At 51.2% G+C, this 23209-nt stretch overlaps 1 protein-coding gene across 3 annotated transcripts in view; it reads left to right on the forward strand.

The window, feature by feature from the left end:
- Positions 1-525: 525 nt before the first annotated feature.
- Positions 526-23209, forward strand: part of EFHD1 (EF-hand domain family member D1) — a 51834-nt gene continuing 29150 nt past the window's right edge. Inside the window, exons 1-2 of one of the 3 annotated variants that reach the window (XM_010999007.3) lie at positions 526-544; positions 21045-21192. In XM_010999007.3, coding sequence (XP_010997309.2) covers positions 21079-21192 — 114 coding nt within the window. In that variant the 5' untranslated portion in view covers positions 526-544; positions 21045-21078. Of the gene's footprint in view, positions 545-805; positions 1253-21044; positions 21193-23209 lie in introns of those variants that run through there. The other 2 variants (XR_010380725.1, XM_031452422.2) reach the window with 2 other exon arrangements.

Genomic DNA, 23209 nt, shown 5'->3' on the forward strand with positions numbered 1-23209 from the left:
ACGCCCGCCCGGGGTCAGCAGCCCCCAGGCAGTCAGAGCAGAGTCCTGTCGGCGACGGCAGCCCAGTGTTTACAAGATTCTTCTCTACGTTGGGTGATGTAACAGCCATCGCATCAGTTTTCCTCAGGGAGAGTGACGACTGTACTTGTTTTCATCCTCTTGTTAGAAACGCTGATTTATTTATTTTCAAGCTTCTTTTTCTTTTCCTGCTTGTATTTCACAGAAAAAGCTGGAGCCCCTGCAGTCGCTCTGGTGTCTTAACCACAAGGAGACCGAGTTTTGTCTTGCTTGCTTGATCTTTTTTTCTGTTTGCTTGTTCTTAGTATTTTTATGTTTTGGAAACATTTCTTTTCAATGAGTGTTCGAAACTCAGCTCCCTCCTTCCCTCCGCTCCCTGAGGGCGCCTCCCTCTCCCTCGAGACCAGTGGGTGCCACCCCCAGCCGTGGGGGCGCTCGGTTTCCCCCACCAGCAGCTTGTCCCGAGTCGCGAAAGCCTCCAGTCGGGGCACTTCTGGGGGATGAGAAAAAACCACCCGACGGAACGGTAGTGAAACTTTTTCCTGCGGTCGTTCCCCCAGGGACCACAGGGTCCCCGGGTTCCCGAGGAGCGGGCGGTAGGGCCAGAGTTGATCTGGGGATTTACGTCCGGTTTGGGGAGGCCCTCGGCTCCCCATCCGGAGCTCGGGGGAGTAGGGAGCGGGTCCACGTCGCCGGGCGCGCAGACACCTGCGGCCTCTGGCGGGGCGGGCGGTCCTTGAGCCCCAGTGCCTCCTTAAAGCCGCGGCTCCGCCCCGTCCGCCACCCTCCCCCGTCACCGGTTCCACCCAACCGCCGGGTCCCCGCCGCCTTGGCGAAGTGTCGGACTGTCGCGAGCCCTCAAGGAGCGCGCTGCTCGCCCAGGCCCCCCGCCAGGTCTCGCGTCCCCGAGTCCCCGAGTCCCCGAATCCACTGTGGCTATGGCCAGTGAGGAGCTCGCAAGCAAGCTGCAGCGGCGACTGCAGTGGGAGGAGGCGGAGGACGGCGGTGTCCAGCCTGCGCCCCGCGCCGCCTCCGTCCCCGAGTCCCAGCCGCAGCCACTTGCCCGGGTGCCCACCGCCAGAGCCGACGCCGAGTTGAGCGCGCAGCTGAACCGACGGTTGGACATCAACGAGGGCGCGGCGCGGCCCCGCCGCTGCAAGGTCTTCCACCCCTACTCCGAGTTCCCGGAGTTTAGCCGCCGCCTCATCAAGGACCTGGAGAGCATGTTCAGACTGTGAGCGCCCTGCGCCGCCCTGCGCCGTGCGCCCCCGAGGACCCTGAGCCCGGGAGGAAGGAGGAGGGGGCGGTGGGTCGACCTTTCTGATCGGGAGTCCCGGACCCCGCTTGGGTGGGACGGGATGGGATAGTGCAGGGGTTCCGGGCGTGCCTTTAGCACTTAACCCAACGCCCCCAGATCCCGCGCGCCCCGAGCGATCCCGGAGCGGTGGAGGGATCCAGTGGGGCTGGCACACCACGAGCAGGAGCCACAGCTTTCCCTGACCCAGGTTGGAGGTTCCCCTCCGTCAGGGGACCCCGATTCCCGGGTTCCCGGGTCCCAACGGCAGGTCCCGCCCCCTCCGCCGCCTGGCTCCGAGGTTGGTCCAGGGCGCAACTTCTAGGAAACGGAGCCGCCGGGCGCCTCACCTGCCAGCTTTAACTTTATCTCCCGAGGGAGAAATTAGCCTCGTTGTCTTTTATCTTTTAAAACAAAAGAGGAAACTTATCCTTGGCTGCCGCGCGGAGTTTGATGTACTAACAGACTGAGAACAGGGAGTTTGTTAAACTCTTTGTAAGATCAGTACTTTCCTGGAGCTGGCGCGTTTGAGGGGCCTCCTGGGGGCGTCGCCTTGTCTGTTTTTCCCCTTCTTGCCTTTCGGGCAGGAGGCGCCCATAGGAACCAGACGTGGCAGCTGGTGGCTGGTCCCGCGGTGGCTTATTCCTGTCCTGCCTTGTCAGCCCCACCGGGCGGGGGAGCTGCTAACGAATCCCAACCCCGGACGGTGGAGGCAGCTTAATGAGCCTCCAAGTTGTCCTTGGAGCCTGGGAGCTCCCTGGGCCTCAGTTTCCTCATCTGCAGAGTGGGGAAAGTAATTGTCCCTGCCTTTTAAGGCCATAAAGTATTTTGCACACCGTAAGCTCCTAACCGAGCTATTAATATTATTTCCAGAATTGGGCCAAGACCGGAAAAATGCCTGGGGGAGCGGAGGCCGCTGGCCAGGTCATGCCTGGGGCGTTTTTAAAAGCGCTTGGAATGTGTTTGTCCTCCCGCGTGGAGGTTCTATTTAAAGGCGCTGTGGCCGGCGCTGTGTGGCCAGAGCCTGGGCCCCCTTCCTGAGGCTGGGCTGTTGTCCAGCCCCAGGCCCCGGGCAGAGGTCAGCAGAGGCTGGTACCCGGCGCCCCCGCATCTCCTCCACTTCCCTGACACCCTGATTCCCGCTTCCTGGCTTCCAGACACTGTTCTCTAGTTTTAATACCTAGTAGGTCTAATTTGGGTCATTAAGGAAGGCTGAGCTGAGGCAGAAGAATGAGACTGGGGCAGAGATAGAAAAGCAATGCGTGAATGGTTTGTATTTATTTGGGGTTATGCCTTTCCTGGGAAGACTGCTCCTCAGTGGCTGCTCCAAGGTCCCAGCAGTTCTTCCCAGGCCAGCTGGATTCAGAGGGCATCTTGGACACCTTCATCTCGCCATCGCTTTTGGGGTCACTCATTTCTTACATTTATTTTTATTACTAATATTTTTTTCTGCAGAATTATCTTTGAAAGGAAGTTTGTTTGTTGGCTACCTAAGAGCAATAAAGGGAGTCCACACAGTCAGAGGAGACCAAGCAAAGTGACATGGGTGGAAATAGTTACTGGAACAGGGTCAAGCTAAAGGGAAGGCAATGTGTGGTCTGCGGTCCCACAGAGCTGGCAGTCCAGCCTGTGCATGGTATTTCTTTCTCCAGAGCCACTGTGTCAGTCAGAAGTCTAGGCTGAGTTTTCTGTTGCTTGCAACCAAAATTGGTATAAACAAAAAGGGGATTAATGGGATCATAAAACTAAAAAAGATAGCTGGTGTCAGGTATGGCTGGATCTAGGAGCTCAAATGATGCAATCAGCACTTAATTTCTTTTTCTTAAGCCCGCTGCCTCTCTGTGTTGTCCTTATTTTCAAGTGGCTTATCCCTCGTGGTGGCAGTGCGGCCACAGCAGCTCCAGTAAATCCAGTAGGAAGAGTAACCACAGCAAAGGCCTTATTGTGTATGTGTCTTTTGTAGCTTTACTATTGTTTCTTATTGGCTCTGAACCAATGTCTGTGGCTAGGGGAATCCGCTGCTCTGATTGGCCAGGCCTGAGCCACGTGATCCACCCCTGCAGTGATCAGCAGAAGGACTGACAGCCGGGAAGGCAAACCTAGGGGCTCTTGCTGAGGAAGGGGGATATGTGCTGGTGGCAGTGAAGGACCTTCACAGCTCCATCCTGGACCCTGACCATGGGCAGACTCAAGCCTGCTGCTTTGTTCACTGTCAGCCATGAGTGTCCTGAGGCAGGACTGGCAGCTCCTGTCATCAGGGAATGGCATCTGAGGCATGAGTTACTGCACAGGAACCTTCCTGGGGATTGTCCCCCATGTCCTTGAAGGCAGGGGAGGCAAAGCTGTTCCAATTAAAGTCAGCCAAGTGGTGGCTGGAGACACCAGTGTGGCTAGGGGAGCCACACAGGCATAGGGTCAGACAGGGCCTGGGACCTGTGACCCTGGGCAAGCTACATCATTCCTCTAAGCCTTAGTTTCTTGTTGGTAAAATGGGCACAATTACCACCTTCCCATGAGAGCCAGGGAGCTGCTGTGGCTGCCAGGGGCAGGGGCCACTAGGGGAATGCTGCCTTCCCCCTACAGTGGTTTGGAAAGGCCCTCACCTTAAACCTGATATCAAGACCCAATTATCCATCATGAGTTTGGGGACGGTGGGGACACAGCCCCCTCATTCCAGGGTCCTTACCTGTGATCGTGGATAAGTTGCTAACCACTTCTGTCTTTTTATCTGTAAAATGGGTGTGACTGTTTGTTTCAAGGGTTTTGAGAGAACTGAGTGGGGGACAGGGCCACGAGTTGGCATGTGTTGTAAGGGGCCTTCTGCTGAAGGCCATCCCCCCACTTTGGCTTCAGGCCCCAAGTCCATGTCCAGAGTCCTCCCTGCCCTGCCATACCTTCCTGCGATCCTGTAAAAAACAGAGATTCCTTGGCCCCGATGACCTGAGCTTCCATAAACTCAGCCTCCTCCAGCAGAGCTCGATGGGGTTCCCCTCAGGATGCTTCTGCCCAGTTTCCTCACCTGGGAGGCAGCTGAACCTTTGCTCTCCCTGCCCACCAGGGTCAGGAGATCCCATCTGGGAGACTTTGTCATCTGGACATGTCTGACGCAGCTCTGCTTTTAGTCCTCATTTGTCCTCGATGCCTGGCACGTGGCAGTGACTCTGCTCAATGGCTAAAGCCCTCATCTCATGAAGGGGTGCTGATGTATCCATGGTCATCAGGTCAGACCAGGTCCCCTGCCACTCCCTGGGCTCTGTGCCATCCAGCCAGCAGTTGGTTGGTATCTGCCCCCATTTGAAGTGTGTCTCTTCCTCCCTTTTTCTTTCACCTTTGGTTTCTATGCTTAAATAAATCTAAAAAACATAAACATGTTTAAAATCCTGAAGAACACGTAACACACCAACTTATTGTCCACTGAATGACTTTCCACATTTTATCCATTCCAGACACAGTGTTTCAAGGCTGTTAAGAGCATGTGCTTGGAGCCAGGCTTCCTGGGTTCAGACCTTGACTCTTCTAGCTTCTGGTGGTGGCCAGGAATCCTTGTCATCCCTGACTTATAGACACAACACTCTAGTCTCTGTTTTGATAGTCACATGGTGTTCTCTGTGTGTGTGTGTGTGTGTGTGTGTTTGTGTGTGTGTGTGTGTGTGTGTGTGTGTGTGTCTTCACATGGCCTTCTTGTAAAGACACCAGTGGCTAGACTTAGGACTTACCCTAATCCGGTATGGCTTCTTATTTCAATTAATTACATCTGCAAAGATCCTATTTCCAAATAGGATCACATTCTGAAGTTCTGGGTGGCTATGAATTTTGGGGGAACCCTATTCAACCCGTCACTGAGAGTGAACAGAAGTGCCCAGTCCATGTGGCACCATGACTGTCTTCTTACCTCCTGGAAGAGTGGGGTGCTGGTTGGGGGGAGGCCCTTCCAAGGAGGCCCTCAGATTTAGGAATATCAGAGTCTTAACCACTTTAGATTATTTAGGTGATTTAGGAATGTCTGAGACTTAATCAAAGCCAGAATGATTCCCACCCTCAACAGAAGGGAAATCCAACTTCCCAAAGCCCAGTCCTAATTCAAATGGAGTTGCTGTCCAACTACAAAAACACGAAACCAGCAGAAAACCCCCGACTTGTGCCAGGAGTGCACTTACTTTCAGAAAGCATTTCGCTTTTGATCAGTTTCTAGATCCAGATTCTAATGTTGCCTTGGAGTTCACTTGGAACCTGACTTGACTGGAGCCAAGTACACCCTTTTTTTTTTGGTTCGGGGCTATATAGATTCATGCAGATACTGCAAAACATGCTTTGATCTTTTAACTCTGATGTTCTTATTTGAAAGTATTTTGCCCAAGGATTTCTTACCTTTTCAAGGTTTAAAAAAAAAACGAAAAAACTTGGACTCTTCCCAACCTGTGAGCACGTTGGTTTGATGGAATGGAGGTCTTCTGTCTTTGTATCTTTGGGACCTGTAACAAATGAGCCTGGTGTGCTGTAGAAGGAGAATTTTCTAATGAACGTGGGAAGCCAGTCTGGCTGGAGAAAGTTCCCTCTCCATTTCCCAGCATGTTACTGAATAGCCTGAGCCAAGAGAATAGTGGCCTGATTTAAACGAAGAGTGAGAAGGCCCAGAAGAAACTGACTCTACATTGTGTGTCCAGGGCTGTAATACTAGCTGATGGAGTGGTCAAGGTTAGACAGGAAATTTTAATTACCCTGGGCTTATCCAGAGGCCTCTTTCAAAGGGAGGCAATGAGGGCAGCCAGTTAAAGGCAGGACCCAAATACAGGGACTTAAAATGCAGCTGTGACGGTTTTGCAGCGTGCTAAGAGCTTGTATTTCAGTTCCCCGAAGAGAGGGTGGGGAGAGGAGCGTTTGGCTATGGGAAAGTTGCCTTTTTATTAAGCATCCGAAATGATGTCATGGACGCCCTGCCAGCACCTGATTCCCCCCGCCACTGAACCCCAAGAAGGCGGGGCTGTCCTGGAACTCAAGTCTTGTCTCCCTTACCCCCAGTTTCTTTTTCTTCTCCCTGTCTTTTCTCTGAGGGAGAGAGAAAGGCGGTGAACTTGGAGGGCTGGGGATTTGCCAAGGAGGTGAAGGAGGCCCTGCTAAGGAGGTTTACTGGGGAGCTGGAGGGAGGGATCTGTATGTATCTTTCGAGTGAATTGACTTTAAGACAAGGAAAGGCGGATGGAAATAAATGGAAGTTAAGTGCTTTTTTTACCCCTTAGAGAAAGATGAGAGCTTCTGACTCTTCTGATTGTGTCTTCCACCCAAAATGGTCCACCTTAGAGTTGAAATTCCCTCACCTGCACTGGATTTTGGACCTTTTGACTGTTCTGGGTTGAAGGTGGGGCAAGAGAACCCAAGGCTTGTCTGAATTCCTGGTGGGCGGTCAGCCAGAACTCAGGCTGGCTTCTGTTTGAGGGCCTTGGTCTCTGGCAGAGAGACGCTGTGACTGGGAAATCTTTCGTTCTTAGAACGGTTAAAGCACTGGTTTTATTTGCCCAGCGTGTGCAATGAACGTGGTGTTGATGGAGCTGGAAGGAGGTTCCATGGTTTCTGGCAGTTTTATCTTTGCAAAGAGTTTCTTTCTTCCTCATCCCCAGCTCCTCACCTCCTCTCTCTGGGACGTCTCCTCTACCTTCCTTATTGCAAAGCATCAAATGTTATAAGAATTTGAACTTGAGTGACTTATTAAAGTCTTACATTATGCAAAAAAAAAAAAAAGGGCCTTTTTCTTTTCTCCCTTGCAAAATTAAAGTGCCTGTTTTCAGAGCTGTAAGGTCCAGGGAACTCTATACTATCAGCTTTGTAATGCCTCCCCCACCCCTCCTCCCAAGTCTGACTAGTAAATAGAAGTACCTTCTTTGATTGAATTGGGGGGGCCTGGTGTACCTGGACCACATCACGCATGGTTTCTCGGCGTGGCTGAGCCAGCGAGTCTCTAAGGATGTGTGGAGTGAATCGGGTCTTGGGAGCTAGTGGCTGCCAGGCTTGACCGTGACTCAGGGAAGAGATACTCAGTTTAGGAGCTCAGCACACACACTAGGTTTTGCACATCCTTGCTGTTAGCTTCCTGCTTCATGAATATCTGTGTATCACATGCACACTTGCGTGCTTACATGTGCCTAGAGGTGTGCTCACACTCGCACCTGCTTGGCCTTCTCCTCATTATATAGTCCTCCTAGAACAAGCCTCAGTAGCCTCCTCCTGTTCTGTGTCCCTTGAGTGTTGGTGATTGAAGGGCATCACTGGTCCTAAATCCTAGAAGCTCCTGGGCAGGCCTTCGTACAGGGATGCCTGAGTTGTTGGGGTGTGGATTATACCATCCTGCAGGATGAAACCTGACCTTTGCTCACTGACCCACCAAGGCATGGACCCAAGGCCCCCTAGCGAACCCTTCCTGAGTTCCGAGGTTGCACAGACTTTCTGTGACCCCTTCCCCAGAGCTCCCACCCCTGGGCTCCCATGGCCAGCACTGTCCATACGTTTGCTAACGTCTGCTCCTGTGGTACCAGGATGATGACGATGGTGAGCCTCTTTGTCACCTACTGTCTTGGAGCTATTCATTCATTCATTCAGTTTTTTCATTGATTTGGTGAAGAACATGCTAGGTACTGGGATTATACAGATTGATCTGGAGGGGGTTTCTGCTTTGAGAAGCTCAACAAACATTTAACAGTGGATTGGATTTAACATGATGCTGCTGGTCATGGAAGGAAGCGAGTCCCAGAAAAGCCACCCACCACCCATGTTCAAGACACCCCGTGTAGCCTAGCAGACCCTGTGAGGATGCTGCATTCAAGGCAAGGGGTCGCGGTCTTTCCGCATACAACCTGGGAGGAACAGCTAGCCAGGACTGGGAAGGGATTCAGGCCTTTGATGGATCAAAGGCCTTTGGGCCAAGGTTCTTGGAGCCAGAGGACAGGAGCTGGAAGCTTGACATGTGGTGGGGACCTAGTCGACCTCAAGGGGCAAAAGCCAGGCCATGAGGGTGCAGCAAAAGGAAGCTACAGCCTTGGTTCAGTGTAGAGAAGAAAGAGCTTTCTCATGTCTGGAGTTGTTGGGAAATGGAAAGAATTGTCTCAAAGGTGTAAGCCCTTTGTCTGGAGTTCCATTGGAAGGTGAGTGGTCTGTCTTCATGGAGTGAGAGGTTTGCAGCAGGGAAGGGTTGGAAAGCTTTTGGGAGGCTGGGGGATAGGCTGTATGACCTTTAAGGTTCCTTCTGGGCTAGAGGTGGGCCAGCCTGGTCTGTAAAGGGCGAGCTAGTGAATCTATTTGGCCTTGTGGGCCTTAGCTTCTCTGCTGCCACTGCTCAACTCTGCCGTTGTGAAGGCAAGTAGCCACAGACAACATGTGAGGGAACCTACGCTAACTGGTGTGGCCGTGTCCCAGCGACACCTGGTGAGCGGGAGTTTGCTGCAGGCTGTAGTTTGCCAGCCCCTGTTCTAGGCAGTTGTTTGGGAATCTCAAGCCCTGTGAACCTCTTCTGGTCTCCCCAGTCCCCTTCCTCACTTCTTGGCCTTTCCTTCTGTAAAGGGCCTGGGGTTTCACTCACTGGGGCAGACTTTAAGTCCCCAGGGGGACTCAGGAGTCCTAACGAGGCAGAAGCAGAAGTGGACGTGGAGTGGGCCCAGAGCTCTAGGACCCCTGAGTTGCTTCTGGAAGATTAGTCCTGGAGTAGCAGCAACGTACGCCTCTGCTTCTCTTGCCTACTAAGGGGGCCGGGCAGCTGGAGCCCTGCATCTGGAGCCCCTGCTGTGACATTCTGCAACCTCAGAAGGGCTACTTTGTTTTTACTTCCCCTGAGAGGTGGTCTGAGGTGTGTTTGAGCCAGGCTGTGGTCAGGAAGGGCTTAAAAACTCCAGATGAAAAGGAAAAGGAAAGCTAACTTGGTGACACATTGACCTTGCTTCTCTCTTCAGAAGCCCTGGTGGGATGGGGACAACATATAACATTCAGTAGCTCCCTATTGCCCATGGAACAAAGTTCAGACTATTCACAATGACCCTTAAGGCCAGTCACAGCTGGCTATTGCATTCTTCTCTCTTGCTGGTTACCCTAGCCTGGCCCCTCTCTCACTGAGCTATTGGGCCCATATAACCTCTCTCTCATAACCCCCAATTTCTAATCTGTCAGTATTCTTGATTCTTATGGGGGTCCCATCCCCTTCCATTGTGTTTGCCCTGGGAAAGCAGAGAGAGCTCTTTGTGGTTGAGTGTGACTAACTTCTTTCTTCAGTCCCCATGCCCACCCCAGGGGGGGACCCAGGGCCAGACCTAGGGCCACAGGCAGGTCAGGGGTACCTTGACTTCTGTAGAAGGGTCTGAGCTCTGCTTCTCGAGCTGCCCTGAGGCCCTAATTACGTCCCCAGTGGAATTTCCCAGCTCCCAGGGCTGTTAGGTATAGGAGCCTTCGGTGGGGTTGCATGGTCCCCTCCAGCAGTGCCACCAACCGCATGCCACATGGGCACATGCCTGTAAGTGAGATGTGGAAAAGGAAAGTGGCCACCTTCTCAGGTTGTCCCCAAGATCATGTGACCACTCGGTGTGCAGTCACAGCCTTAATTAGGTCACCCTGGTGCCAGCCCCATGTTCTTTCCACTGAGGGAGCTACAGGTCCTGGCCCCCAGCAGGGCTGCTGGATTTAAGGTGGTGCCAGCCCAGAGGAAGGACACAGAAAAGGGGCTAGCCGAGAGGGAGGCAGTGGGGTGGGGATGAAGATGCTGGCAGCCCGGGTGCTTTTCCTTTCTGTTTGGAGGGATGGCCGAGCCTCCCACAGTCCACTTCCGCCAGGCCTGTGGCCCCGGCCTCCCCCTCCCTCACGGCCTCCCCTCAGCCATTTTCCCCCCAACTCCTGGGCTTGGGAGTGGAGTGGGTGTAAGTCACAGCCAGGGATGCACCAGGCCTGACCAAGTCCAAGTGTGGACACCCGGGGTTGTTTGGGGCCACCCGTCCCCCGAAATCCACAGGGCTCCAGGGAATTCCTAGGAGAACTAGGTTTCCAGGGGCACCTCCAGCCTACTTTTCCAGTCCTTCGGGACTTTCATGGGAGGTGTTGGGGGCTAAGGGGAGATGCCCCATTACTGCACCTTCACAGCAAAGAACCCACTCTTGCTCATTTCAACACCCCTGATTGGAGGAGTCCCTGTGGCCTCCCATGGCCTCCATCAGGGTGTGTTCAGGGGGGCCTTCCCCTGGGACGCCCTTTCTTCTCTCCTTCCTTTCTGGATGGATCGCTGACAACTCTAAATTCCCAGAGCCACATGCTCCATTCTCTGTTTTGAAACTGAGTCCCCAGCTGCCTGTACTTACCCAAACCCAGCACAGGTACCCTGATTTCAAAAGGACCAAGGGAAGGCCCCAGGATTAGGATCTTTCTCTTAATGAGAAGTTTCTCTGAATCAGCCAAAACTGAAAAAGTGAGCCCTTAGTGATAAGCTTACAGATAAGCTGAGAGTTTATCTGCCTTCCTTTACTCTTGGAAAAACTGGACACTGCTCAGACAGAAACTCACCAAGGACACACAGCACGGGATGTAGCCGGATCCCGGGCGCACACTCCAGCCGCTGCTGTCCGCTACCCTCAGGAGGAGTACACCGAGGCTCCAGCAGACCCAGCTGCTCCCTGTTATGTTTGCCGGGTCAGAAGTTTTCCAAGGCTCATTCTTCTCCACCCGGTCTTTCATGGTCAAATGGTTCTTGGCATTCGTGCCCTCAGTGTGGCTGAAGCGCTTGGCACTCCTGACCTGCTAACTGGTTGTTACTGGCATGTTCCTTTCGGGGGGTGGTCACAGGGGCTGGTTTGCTCCGTTTCCACACTGGGTTGCTGGCATCAGCAGGAGAATGTGCATGTAGCGGAAGCCTCCCAGTTCGAGGCCTTTCCAATATTGAGTTCCAGCAGCCAGTTTGAGAGCACAAGGCTGGGGGAAGCTTGGTGTACCCCTGCCCTCTCTCCTGAATCCGCGTGGCAGTCCCTGGCTGGGGCAGTGCACTCCCGCTGCGTGCATTTGGGACGAAGCAGATTTCCCTGCTTGTCTCGAAGGCCAGGGTAGCAGCTGCCAGCCTCTGCCACCCCCTCTGCTGTCTTGCAGGGCACTGAGCACATGCTGGGTACTCTCTCATGGGGGGGGGGTGGCCCCTCCGCTCTGTCTGGACACCCTCCCTTTCTTGACGAACTTCCAGACACCATGTATGGAACTGGGCTCCTGCAGCCTGTAAAGATGTTGGCCTCTTACCAGAAAAAGAAGGATATTTGCCAGAACTGTGTCCCCACAGTACTGGCTGCACAGGTGAGGCTGGTGTTCACCTGCATCCAGTGCCACTCCCACCTCATCGCCCTCCCTGCATCTGTCCCCAGTGAGGACTACTGTGTGCCACTCAACTGCCTTAGTCTGCTCACTCCATTCTCCATCACCACCCCCCTCAAAATCCATCCTGCACAGTGAGCTGAGAGGCCTTTCTGCAAAAGCCATTGATGTCACTTCTCTGTTTCACAATCTTTGGGGGTTTCCCCTGTTGCCCTTAGGAAGACACAGCTCTTCCAGAATGCCTTATGGGAGCTGCCCCCCCACCTCCCCTTCTGGGACATCCTGGCACCTCTGGGCTCCTTCCCATGGCTCTGAACTTTGGCTCCTGTTAGTTCCAGCCACCTCCCTCTGCTCCAGCTCTGCCCAATTCCGGCCTTATCACAGCTCAACTGTTTCTTTGTACCTCTTTGCCTTCCCACTGGGACTGGTCTTTGTGCTTTCCTTCTGCTCCGGAGAGGCCCCAGGAAGACATGAGCCAGGTGGTATGTGAGTGAATGGAACTCAACAAGCCGGGAGTTCATCCCACAAAGGCCGCTAGGAGCAGCCAGATTGGAAATCAGACTCTGGGCTCAAGCCTTTGTGCTTAATTCCTCAGAGTCCCCCTTCCTCCGAGCCTGCTTGCTTTTACTTTGCATGCGATTGTAACACACTTGGAGATCTGGTTTCCTAGCCTGCAGCAAAGTGGAAGGCAGCAAAGTAGGAATGAAGGCAGGAAGGGGCAGATGACTTGACAGCTAGGGAGAACCCACAAAGAGGGCAGAAAACCAGGCACTCACAGAAGGGGCAGGCAGGGAAGCCTGAAGGAGTAATAACAGTCCTATGACTATGGAGGGCTCTGATGCTCATCTGGGTAGGGACACCCACAGGAGAGCCAGGAGGGCCCTGGGAAAGGCCACTTGCTTTGGGGATATTCTGCTACATCACCCTTCTCCAGCTTGAAAGAGCCTGGGCAGCACAGGGATCTTGTGAACATGTAGGTTCTAATTCAGCAGGTCTGGGGAGGGACCTGAAATTCTGCATTTCAGACAATCCTGGGTGACTATGGTGCTGCTGGTCTGGGGACCACATTTAGACCAGAGCCTGTCTGTTTGAAAAGGCCATACAAGGCCTTTCTGAAGGAAAGCAGGAGGTTCCGGTGTTCTGGTGTTCTGAGGGGTAGGCGGTCCCCGCAACACTGAGACTAAGGCATTTTCTGGGGCCCTGCCACCCTCCTGAGAACTTCCCTACCTCCTGGGGATCCCTGGGGAGTTTCTGATGGCTGAGCCTCAGGCAGACAAAGGCTGGCCCGCTTCTTTCTTCCTTGATAGCAGGATTATTCTGGTGAAGTGGAAACCAAGAAAGCCCAGGGGTTCTGCACAGTGTGAGCCAAGAGAGCGAGCCATTCACGGACCAGCACTGGGCAGACATTGGAAACTGGCCTCTGTCCCCTTGCTGGCGGGCCTCTGGTGGGGTGAGGGTTAGGGGTTACCTGGGCCCCTCTGGCCAGGCCAGGAACTTTCCCAGGTTACAGGCACACATGGTTGTGGGCCCCGTGTTCAGGGATCTAAGCCCATCCTGCCTCACTCCACTCCGTGCCACCATCAGTGATGTCTCCAATCAGTCAAGTCACAGACCTTTTTGAGTGAGCCCTTGGAAGGCCGATCTGATCCTCTCACACAGGTTGGGCTGGGCAATGAGAGCTACTCACTAAGGACTTCTTGGAAATTCAGTACAAGGGGCGCACAGGAGCCTGTGGATTTGGGTTTCCCCCAGAAGGATAAAGCTGGTAAAGGCTGTCTGAGGCCCAGCTGGGTGCGGGCAGCTCTTCGGAGCAGAAGCCCTGGAAGCTGCTTCCTCTTCATGGCTGCAGACAGGTACTACTCTTAAATATAGCTCCGTCCCAGTGCTTGCTTACTGAGTGCCAGGGGCCAGTGCTGGCGTGTTATCTCCTTTCGGCCCCTCTGTGACTCTGTAAGGCACAGACAGCTCTCGTGATAGTCAGTCTGCAGAGGGCTCGCCAGCCCCTCTCTCCCAAGCAAATGGCAGGGCTGGGTTTAAATCCAAGCCTGTGTCTGCAGGGCCATCCACAGTGCTCATGGGACTCGAATCTCCCCCTAACAGATCCTGGAAAACATGAAGCAGAAGGGAATGAGGATATTTTAAAGCAAAAACATGGAAAAAGCTCACCAGTCCAGAGGACTAGAAGGAAGCCCTAGGAAACAGAAAGATGCGGGGTTTGGGGATTATGACTTTTTTTAATGTCTTGGATTGCCTTTAATAAGAAAAATCTGGGTTAAGTTTTAAATTATAGAAAAAAACTAGTATAAGGAGCTAAGATGTTGGACAGGGAGGAGCCACTAGCTTAAAGGAACTCTAATAAGCCTGCAAGCTCTAAAGATATAAACTGTTGGTGGAGAGAGGGTCGCAGCGCGGGGCAGGGGAAAGCAAATACTTTGATGGTTTGAAATAGGGAGAGGAGGATGCTGCTTAAGCCAGGTTTCATAGGGAGAAGGAAAGGCCCAGATGGGCCTCGGGCTGTGCTCCCTCCCGGGTTCTCCTGGGGCCTGGTCCCACACCTGGCAGGTGGCCCTGCCAGCTGGGCAGCGCAGGTGGGCCCGAGCTGGCCAGGTTGTTCCTGGTGTGGCCTCCTTTCCACAGAGCTGGATTCCAAATTGCAAGGAATGTGATTGTATTTTCATAGCAGGGAGGGGAAGCAAAGGAGGTTTCCAGAATGAAGAAAACAAACCCAACCGCATTCATCTTTCCCACAGGCCCAAAAGTTTGGTATAAGGTCACCTGTTCGCAGATGGCCTTGTCTGAGGGGTCCTCACACTGCAGTTGCTTGAGGAGAGGGGCTCTGAGCTGGCTGAGGGTGAGTGGTTTGCCCGTGGCCCAGCCCTGGGGGCCCCTGCTGGGGTTTCTCACCTCCAGCTTCCTTCAACCACACCCATCATGGAATACAATAGTTGATGTTGTCATTGTCCTAAAACCTTCAGAAGGGCCTTTATCTTTTTAACAGGAAACTTCTCTCTGCCTTAGACTTAATCTCTGTTGATGGTCACTGGAGGCGCAACCTTGGCATTCTGTAAGGACTGACCTGCTATTAGATCTTTCTTCCCCAAATCCTACCCCTGATGGCTGTGTTGCCCAGACCTGGGGTTGGGCTGTGGGCTCGAGACCCCCCTCCCACCTCCCTGGGGTTAACCTCCCTGGGCCTAGCCACCTTGGGCTGGTTGACCTCAATGGGCCTGGTTTATTCAACAGCCTAACAGTGCTCCACCCCTCAGAGGAGTGCTGAGAGGTTAAATCAGATCAGATTTATTAGAAGGGTTGGGCTGGTGAGACTGTTTCTCCAAATGTTTGAGAGACATTGGTATTCTCTCAGTCAAAAATGAGTAATTTTGCATATCTGGGTAGTCGGTGGCACCACACTGCAAGACCGAAATCGAATCCACATACATGCAGGACTCAGAACATGGCTCCTGTTATGTCTGCCAAAATCTTCAGATATGAATTGTATAAAGTGTGTGAATCTCACAGTTAACTAGTGGTCTATGTGTTGGGACATGGTGTATACACTCTATCCCCTGACTCCGCACCAAGTTAAGGGGCACAGAGCATAAGCTCAGTTAACGATCACTTCTGCCTTCCCTGCTCCCACGTCAAGCCACGCAGCTGCTTGGCAATCCCGGGTTCATTCTGATCCACGGGAGTCGGCCTCACTGCCGACTTCAGCTTTCACACCTGTCAGGTGGGGTGACTAATTACCACCTGAATTAAATGAGGCGATTCAGCACAGTGCTGGCACTTGGTGGAGCTCAATAACCAATAAAGGCTGGCGGCAATCATTAATTCTTCACAAGCCTATTGTAAAGATGAAAGGATTCGTATATGAGACAATAAACTGTGAGATGCCAGGCAGACCAGTTGTAGCTGTTGGGTGCTTTGATTCCCTTTGAATCAAAGGGATGGTCGTCAGGTGCTTTGAGAGGAGCAGATAAACCAGTAGGATGATGAGGGCGGACCTGGGAGATTTTTCCAGCCTGTCTTGCAAATGCAGGCCCTGAGGGAAGCGGCTGTGGACAAGCCCTCCTAGACGGTCGCTTTAACAAGAGAGGGATGAGTTTTAGGATCATGAATCCCGGTTCCATGGGGAGGGGCAAGGACATCACTAATGTGGTCACTTTATAGTCGGGCCAGGACTTAACTATGGCGCTTGGCTGGTGTTTCAGGCAGGAACAAAGGGACACAGTCTTTGCTGAGTCCCTGGGAGTGGAGGCGGTGGCTGGCTCGTGACCCCTTTCTTCCCTGTCCATCTCGCCTTGGAGACGTCCCCTCTCAGTCCACTCACTGGCTTTATTCCTGCGCCAAACTGGTGCTCCCAGCAGGATGCCGATGGGCCTGCTCTAGCCACAACTTTGGCCCTTTCCTCTGTCCGGGATTTGCCCCACTGCAGGGTGGGCTTCTGCTTCCAGGCACATACTCACCAAAGTGGTCAGACCCAAATTCCTGCCCATTTAAAGAAATTGGAATTCCTTTAATCTGTCGCCCAGACTTTGCCGAGACCCTTTTCCACACATTTGCCGTTTCTTTAGGCCTGGGGAATGTTTCAGGCTTGACGGTCTGAAAGAGATTTTCCATAACTTCTTGCCTCCTCTCAGTCAGAAGCCCAGAGGAACGCAGGGGCCAGGTCTCTGAGCCCCTGCCGGCCTATGACCCCATCTTGACAGCCCTTTCTTTGTGTTGGGGAGCTGTGCTAGCTCTGGGCTCCGGTGAGCGGGGATCCCTAGCCCTTCCTTCCCCTGCTGGGTGAGGACAAATTCCTGCCTTGTTCCCGGATCTTTTCTTATCTCTTCCCAGTTCCTCTTCTATTCCTGGGGCCCCATCCCCTCTTTACAACTGCTCCCTTCCCCCTTTCACTTTCCTTCCTCTCCTCTCTGCTTTCAGACCCTAACACTCTGCCTTTGCCCCCAAAGCTCCCCATCTTGAATGCATCCCCCTTCTGGGCTTCGGTCATCTCCTCTGCAGACTCATCAGAACGTGCACTATATGTGAGCAGCAGGCAGAGGACATTCAATTCAGAAACTCAACATTGTTTGATGGGCTGCCCTTCTAATATAGACTTGCTCTGAGAAGCGGTTCCCAAAGTGTTTTCCTTGGAACACCAGGCTGCCAAGGCACACCTCCTGCAGTGGAAAATCCCTAAGTGCAGAGGTGTGGTCAGAAGCATCTGTGTCCTGTTTCCCTCTGGTATGTTTCGGTTACATGACCATATGGAAGACTCTGGAAAGTTCCACACTAAAGAAGCCTGTTTACTTTGAGTAGGACTCCCTGTAACAGACACCATCCCTCTGGCCTGTTTATAAGAGCTCTTCTCACCTCAGGTCTTGTTCCAGCTGTTTTTGCCAGAAAGTTCTTCCCTGTGCTTGGCTAGAGCTTGTCTCTGTCATGTCCACACACAGAGCCCAGCTCTGGCCATCCTCTGGGAGTGTTCCTGGGAAGTTTAAATGCATAATCTGAAGGCGGCTCTTTGCTTCTTGGGGCCAAATACTCCAATTCCTTCTACTCCATCCTTGCATGGGATCTTAAGTCCATTCTCCTTCCTGGGTACCCCCACTGACCAGGCCCCCCGAAGTGTGGGGTTGGCCTGGAATGGAGCAGACTGTCATGGGGTGGGGAGGACAGTGTCCCCTTCATTTGGGATTTGGGACTTTTCATTTTTGCTGTCATTATTCCACCCCCTGGGTTTTTGGCTGCCCTCTGGACTCAGTGGGGTATCACCCATCTCCAAATATCATCACACACGCCACTGTTCTCTTTTTCCCTCAAGACCTGTGCCTGAGAGGTCAGTTTGGAGGACTTAGTTTCAGGACCTTGCCTTTTTCTTTTTTTAAGTTGTGGTAAGGGGTATATAACTTCAAATGTATCATTTGAACCATTTTTCAGTGTACAGTGCAGTGGTATTAAGTGCATTCTCATTGTTGTGCAGCCGTCACCACCATCCATTTCCGTAATTCTTTTCATCTTGTAAAACTGTAACTATGCTACGAATAACACAGTCAAACAATAACTCCCCATTCCCCGGCTTTCTCCACCACCATTCTACTTTCTGTCTGTGAATTTTACTGTTCTAGGTATGTCAGGTAAGTGGAATCATATTTGTCCTTTTGTATCTGACTTATTTCACTTAGCAATATGTCTTCAGGGTTCATCCACGTTGTGGCATGTATCAGAATCTTTTTCCTTTTTAAGGCTGAATAATATTCCACTGTATGAACATACCACATTTTGCTTATCCATTCATCAATTGATGGTCACTTGTTGGTTTCTGCGTTTGGCTGTTGTGAATAATGCTGCTATATACATGGAATGCCAATATCTGTTCGAGGCCCTGCTTTCAGTTCTTTTGGGTGTATACCCAGAAGTGGAATTGCTGTATCATATGATAATTCTATGTTTAGGACCTCGTGTTCTCCCTTGCTCTGTTTTATCCCTGGACATCGCTAGCTTGCCGAGATCTTTTGGGCTTAGATTCTGCCCCAGCTTTGTGTCACCAGCAAATTTGATAGTCAGTACCCTTCCTAGGTGGCCCTACAATTAACTGGCGATCCACTGAATTGTATGGACATTGACTCATGTTTATCTTGCTTCCACAAGTCTAATAGAGGAGCCTGCTGACTCTGGCAGAGACAACAGGTCAGTCACGGTTTTCTGTTGGACCAGCCTGACAACCTTGTTTCAAAAGCAGATGAGCATAATACCCCGCAATTCTAGTCTTGGATATACACCCAAGGGAAATGAGAAGATACGTCCACACAAAAACTTGACCTGAGTGTTCATAGCAGCATTATTCATAATGGCCATGAGTGGAAACAACTCAAATGTCTATCAGCTGATGAATGGCTTAACAAAATATGGTCTATTTATACAACAGAATATTGTTCAGCAATAAATAAAAAAAATAAAGTACTGATTGATATATGCTACAACATGGGTGAACTTGAAAACGCTGTGCTAAGTGAAAGAAACCAGACATGAGAGGTCACATAGAATATATTTCATAAATGTCCAGAATGGGCAAATCTATAGAGACAGAAAGCAAACCAGTAGTTGCCAGGGGCTGGGGTTAGAGAGAGGAGAATGGAGAATGACTGCTCCAGGGTATGGATTTCTTTTAGGAGTGATGAGAATGTTGAGGAACTAGGTAGTAATGATGGCTGCACAACCTTGTGAATATGCCTTATGAATATGGAAAGAAAAACAGCTGAATTGTACAGTTTAAAAGAGTAAATTTTATGGTATGTAAATTATGTCTTGATAAAGCTGTTTTTTAAAAAAAGAAGTTAAAAACCAAGTAAATGAGGCTGACCCCTGAATCACTTTTAGGGTGCCCATGGCAATCATTGCTTCCTTTTTTAAGTGCTCAAAAACCATCCCTTGATAATACTAGATTCAGGGCTGGTCCATCTGTGATTCATATACTCTGCCCACTTCCTAGAAACCCAGAAGCACCTCTCTCCTTTCCACACCTGGAACACTGTCTTGTCCTTCAGGCTCCTCACGGCTCACCATCAGGCATCCAGAGGTCTTGTCTGTGGCCTTTAGTATCTTGCAATGTGATCCAGGCAAGGAGGCAGTGGGAGCCCAATGGGGGCACAGAGCTGCCTTAAGGACGTGGCGTCTGCTGAGGACCAAAGGACAGACAGTGGGTGCTGATGGAGATCAGAGAGGAATGGGGCAGCTCCCCAAACTCTAGGGCACAGAAACGGCCACCGAGGAGCAAGAGGCAGGGGTGCATTCTGGGTGGGAGGGATGGCATGAGTCAGCCACTGTGGCTGGAGCAGTTCACTCTGGGGGACCTCATTCTCAGCACGACCACATGGGCCACAAAATACCACCAGCCCACAGAGTTAGATTTCTGGTTGCCCACACGCTACATTTCTTGGCGAGTGGTGGTGTGGTTCCCAACAATGGTGAGGTTTTTTGTTGAGTTGGGGGTGGGGGTGATAGATAGGGAAGAAGCCTGTTTTGTTTGTTTGTTTCATTTTTAACTGTGTTTAACTTCATTTTTAACACATGTCATTTACCATCTTATTTAGGTGTACAGTTCGACGTACGCTCACATTCTCGTATAACCATCACCACTGTCCTTTTCCTCACCCCAAATTGAAACCCATTAAACAGCAACTCCTACCTGCCCTTCCCCTGGTCCCTGGTAACTACTGTTCTACTTTCCATCTCTATGAATTCTAGATACTTCAAATAAGGGGAATTATGCAGCATTTGACCTCTTGTGTCTGGCTTATTTCAACCTTATCATAATGTCAAGGTTCATCCATGTTGTAGCATGTGTTAGAATTTCATTTTGTTTTTAATTGTGAGTAGTGTATTGTGTAAATATGTCATATCTCATTCTATGGATAGACTTTATTTTGTTTGTCCGTTTATCTGTCAGTGGACAGTTGGGTTATTTCTGCCTTTTGGCTATCATGAACGGATTTGTTTTTTAAACATGATGTTCATACCTGAGCAACAAGAGATCTCTGGGAAGCGGAAAATAGGATGGACTTGATGGGAGAAGAGCCAGGGAGTCTGTGAGAAAACTCTGACAGCCACAGTGTGTAGAGGAGTGGGGAAGGGGTGGACGGGCGGAAGGGCAGAAGGCGGAAGCAGGCTCCCACGGGACAGGATGGACCCAGCCACCGGGAGTAGTAGGCGGGGCCAAGATTCCCGCCGTGGGGAGGCTGGGTTTGTTTCTAGGCAGGTGGCTGGGAGGCGGGGGTGGGGGGGAGAGCCCACAGAGATGCTGGCTCTGTATCAAAACTTAGCCAAGAGGGCAGAATGGGGACCCTACTCATCTGTGTCTCACACAGGTGTGACCTTTCGGACCTGGAGACTAGATAGTGAGCCAGAGGGCAAAGCATGAGACCAGAGCTCCAGGGCCAGGCCTGATCACAGCTGAGCGCCAGGGCAGGAAGCTGCTTCCAAATACAAGGGACCAGAGGACCAGAGGAAGGGTTGGTGGAGAAGGGGGTGGCAGAGACCCAGGTGCCGATGACCGAGGGAAGGCTTCTAGAACTGTCATTTGCTCCAGTGCCCTCTGCAGCTGTTCTGTTGTCTAGCGGCAGGAAACTGGGAAAAGTGAAGGTAAACAGGCCTGTTTTTCATCCTCAAGAAAATTAAGGAGATAAAAGATGTGAAAACACTTGTGCAGTGCAAGATCCACTTTGAGTCATGTCGTGCAGAGCCCAAAGGCACTGGTGGAGAGACAGGACCCTATGATGCGGTGACCCAGGTGGGCACTGCAGAGCAGAAGGCATTTGAGTCATTTTTCAGTAAATAAGTTCAAAAGAACGACACCTTTGGTAGATTGACAAGTGTCCTTTTGTCCTGGCCATGGTTATCCCTCAGCAGCACCCTGCCTTTGACTCCACAGCTACGACTCGGGAAGGGATGGCTTCATCGACCTGATGGAGCTGAAGCTGATGATGGAGAAGCTGGGGGCCCCCCAGACCCACCTGGGCCTGAAGAGCATGATCAAGGAGGTGGATGAGGACTTTGATGGCAAACTCAGCTTCCGTGAGGTACCTGCATGCATCCTCAGCCCTGAGCCCCTGCCAGGGGAGAGCCCAGAGAGGACCAACAGATGTACAGTCCCCTGGAGTGCAAATGGTTTTGGCCTCTCTAGAGTGCTGCTTGATATATTAACCTAGAGTCCTGCTTTTTAAAATAGCTTTAAGGAGCTAGTGAACCGCAGTGCTGGCATGGGAAAATGCTCAGCAAGCAGACTGAAAGTCAGCGTGGTTAGGATAACCTCATTTGGGTAAAATAGTAAGTATTGAGAAATCTGGAGGGATGTTCACCAAAATATTCATAGTGGATGTTTGTGGGTGCAGAGTTTTTGTGGTTTTTTAAAATAATTTTATAATTAAAAATATATATTTAAATTGTTAATTTTTATAATAAGAATTTTAAAATAGTGGGGAAAAAAGCAAATATACAAAGAGTCTTATTCTGTGCCTACGGACCTCCTGCTCCAAACAGGTCCATGAATGGGCTTTTTGGTCTTTGAACCCCTGAAATTGTGGGCAAAATTGTGTACGTAGAGATGTTTCCTGGAAGAGTGTATGTAAATTGACAGGCTGATCCCCCAATGGGTGAAAACCTTGGCCTTTTTTTTCGGAGAATAAGGCCATTCGGTTTCTTCCATGGCAAAAATGCAGCCCCACAGGAAGGGAATTCTATGTCTCATGAGTTTTACTGAAAGGCCTTTAGATATGTAAGTGTGACCTGGTATTGGAATAACTTTGGTGACACCATCCGGTTAAAGGCTTGGACATTAGCCCAGCTGCCGTGGATTCGTTTTCAATTGGGTCTCATCTGGGGCCCTCGGAAGATGAGAGTAGAGAGGACGGTCCTTGTTTCCTGGTGTTTAACCTTGGTTATTCTAGAAATGGTAGATTGCTGGCATCCTGGTTTCTGAGGGTAAGAACTTTGGCCAAGTACTGGTCTTCTGTCCAGGCCAGTTAGGGCCCTTGGATGGTCTTCCTGGGAGGGTCTCTGTAGCTCACCCGGCAGCCAAGAGCCCCTTCCCCAGCTGGCTTTGCCTCTCACTGTCTGCGCATCAAACCAGGAATCTCCCATGTCTTCCTTTCCTGAACTGGCAGATATGGAGATAGATTACACGGAAAACCTGTGTTGGGTATAACCCTCAGGATAATCTGGTACCAACCTTCTCATTTCAGAGCTAAGGAGCTAGAAGACAAAAGAGGTTAGTGCCTGAAGCTAGGCACCAGCTTGGTGCTGGGCTGGGTTTCAGCCTCCTACCATCATTGACCGCACTCAACTTCGCAACTGCCTCTCTGGCTCCTTTGTCTCTCATTTGGTTTCTTCATATCATTCATACATTGTGCTGGGCATTGGCTCTTTCTAATCCAAGTACCCCTGGGGTATAGAAGGTAAAGGATTTTGCCTTGGCGAAGCTTTGGAGGCAATGTTGGGTAAAGAACTTCCATGGCAAAGTTGTGACCTCTGGGGAACAGAAATTGAGGGTGCTTAGAAGTCTCTGCAGGTTACCAACGGAGCTAAGACAAAATCCACCCCGCCGCCTTGTTTTACCCAGGAGCCACTCAAATGTGCCCCTTTCTGTATCCAAGATGCTTGGTTAGCTGCCGGTTTTGGCCATTTAGCACAGATGGTGGACATCAGAGGATCTTCGAAGGGTTTTGTTGCGGGTCCCCAACCTGCCTGCAGAACTTCAGTGACATTCACATTCAATCCTTTATCAGTTCAGCACCCCCACTGTGGTCCCGTCCCTAGCAGTTGTACCCAGAGATACAGGATTTGGATGCATAGATACATTTGCCATTAATACTCTGCAGCCCAACCTCCTGCTTTTAGTATTTCACTCTGCTGGTTCCCAGGGTGTTATAAGCCACTAGTGGGCCAATGCTGTGTTTATGTGATGAAAAGAGGCTGACAGGCCAACCTCCATCTTCCACACAGAACTGCATAACTGGAGCAAGTTATTTTACTTCTCAGCTTCAGTTTTTGTTTTTTGGTTTTTTTTTTTTTTTTTTGTCCTTAAAATAGGGGTATTAA

This window comes from Camelus dromedarius, chromosome 4 (assembly GCF_036321535.1).
Source record: "Camelus dromedarius isolate mCamDro1 chromosome 4, mCamDro1.pat, whole genome shotgun sequence".
Taxonomy (NCBI): Eukaryota; Metazoa; Chordata; class Mammalia; order Artiodactyla; family Camelidae; genus Camelus; species Camelus dromedarius.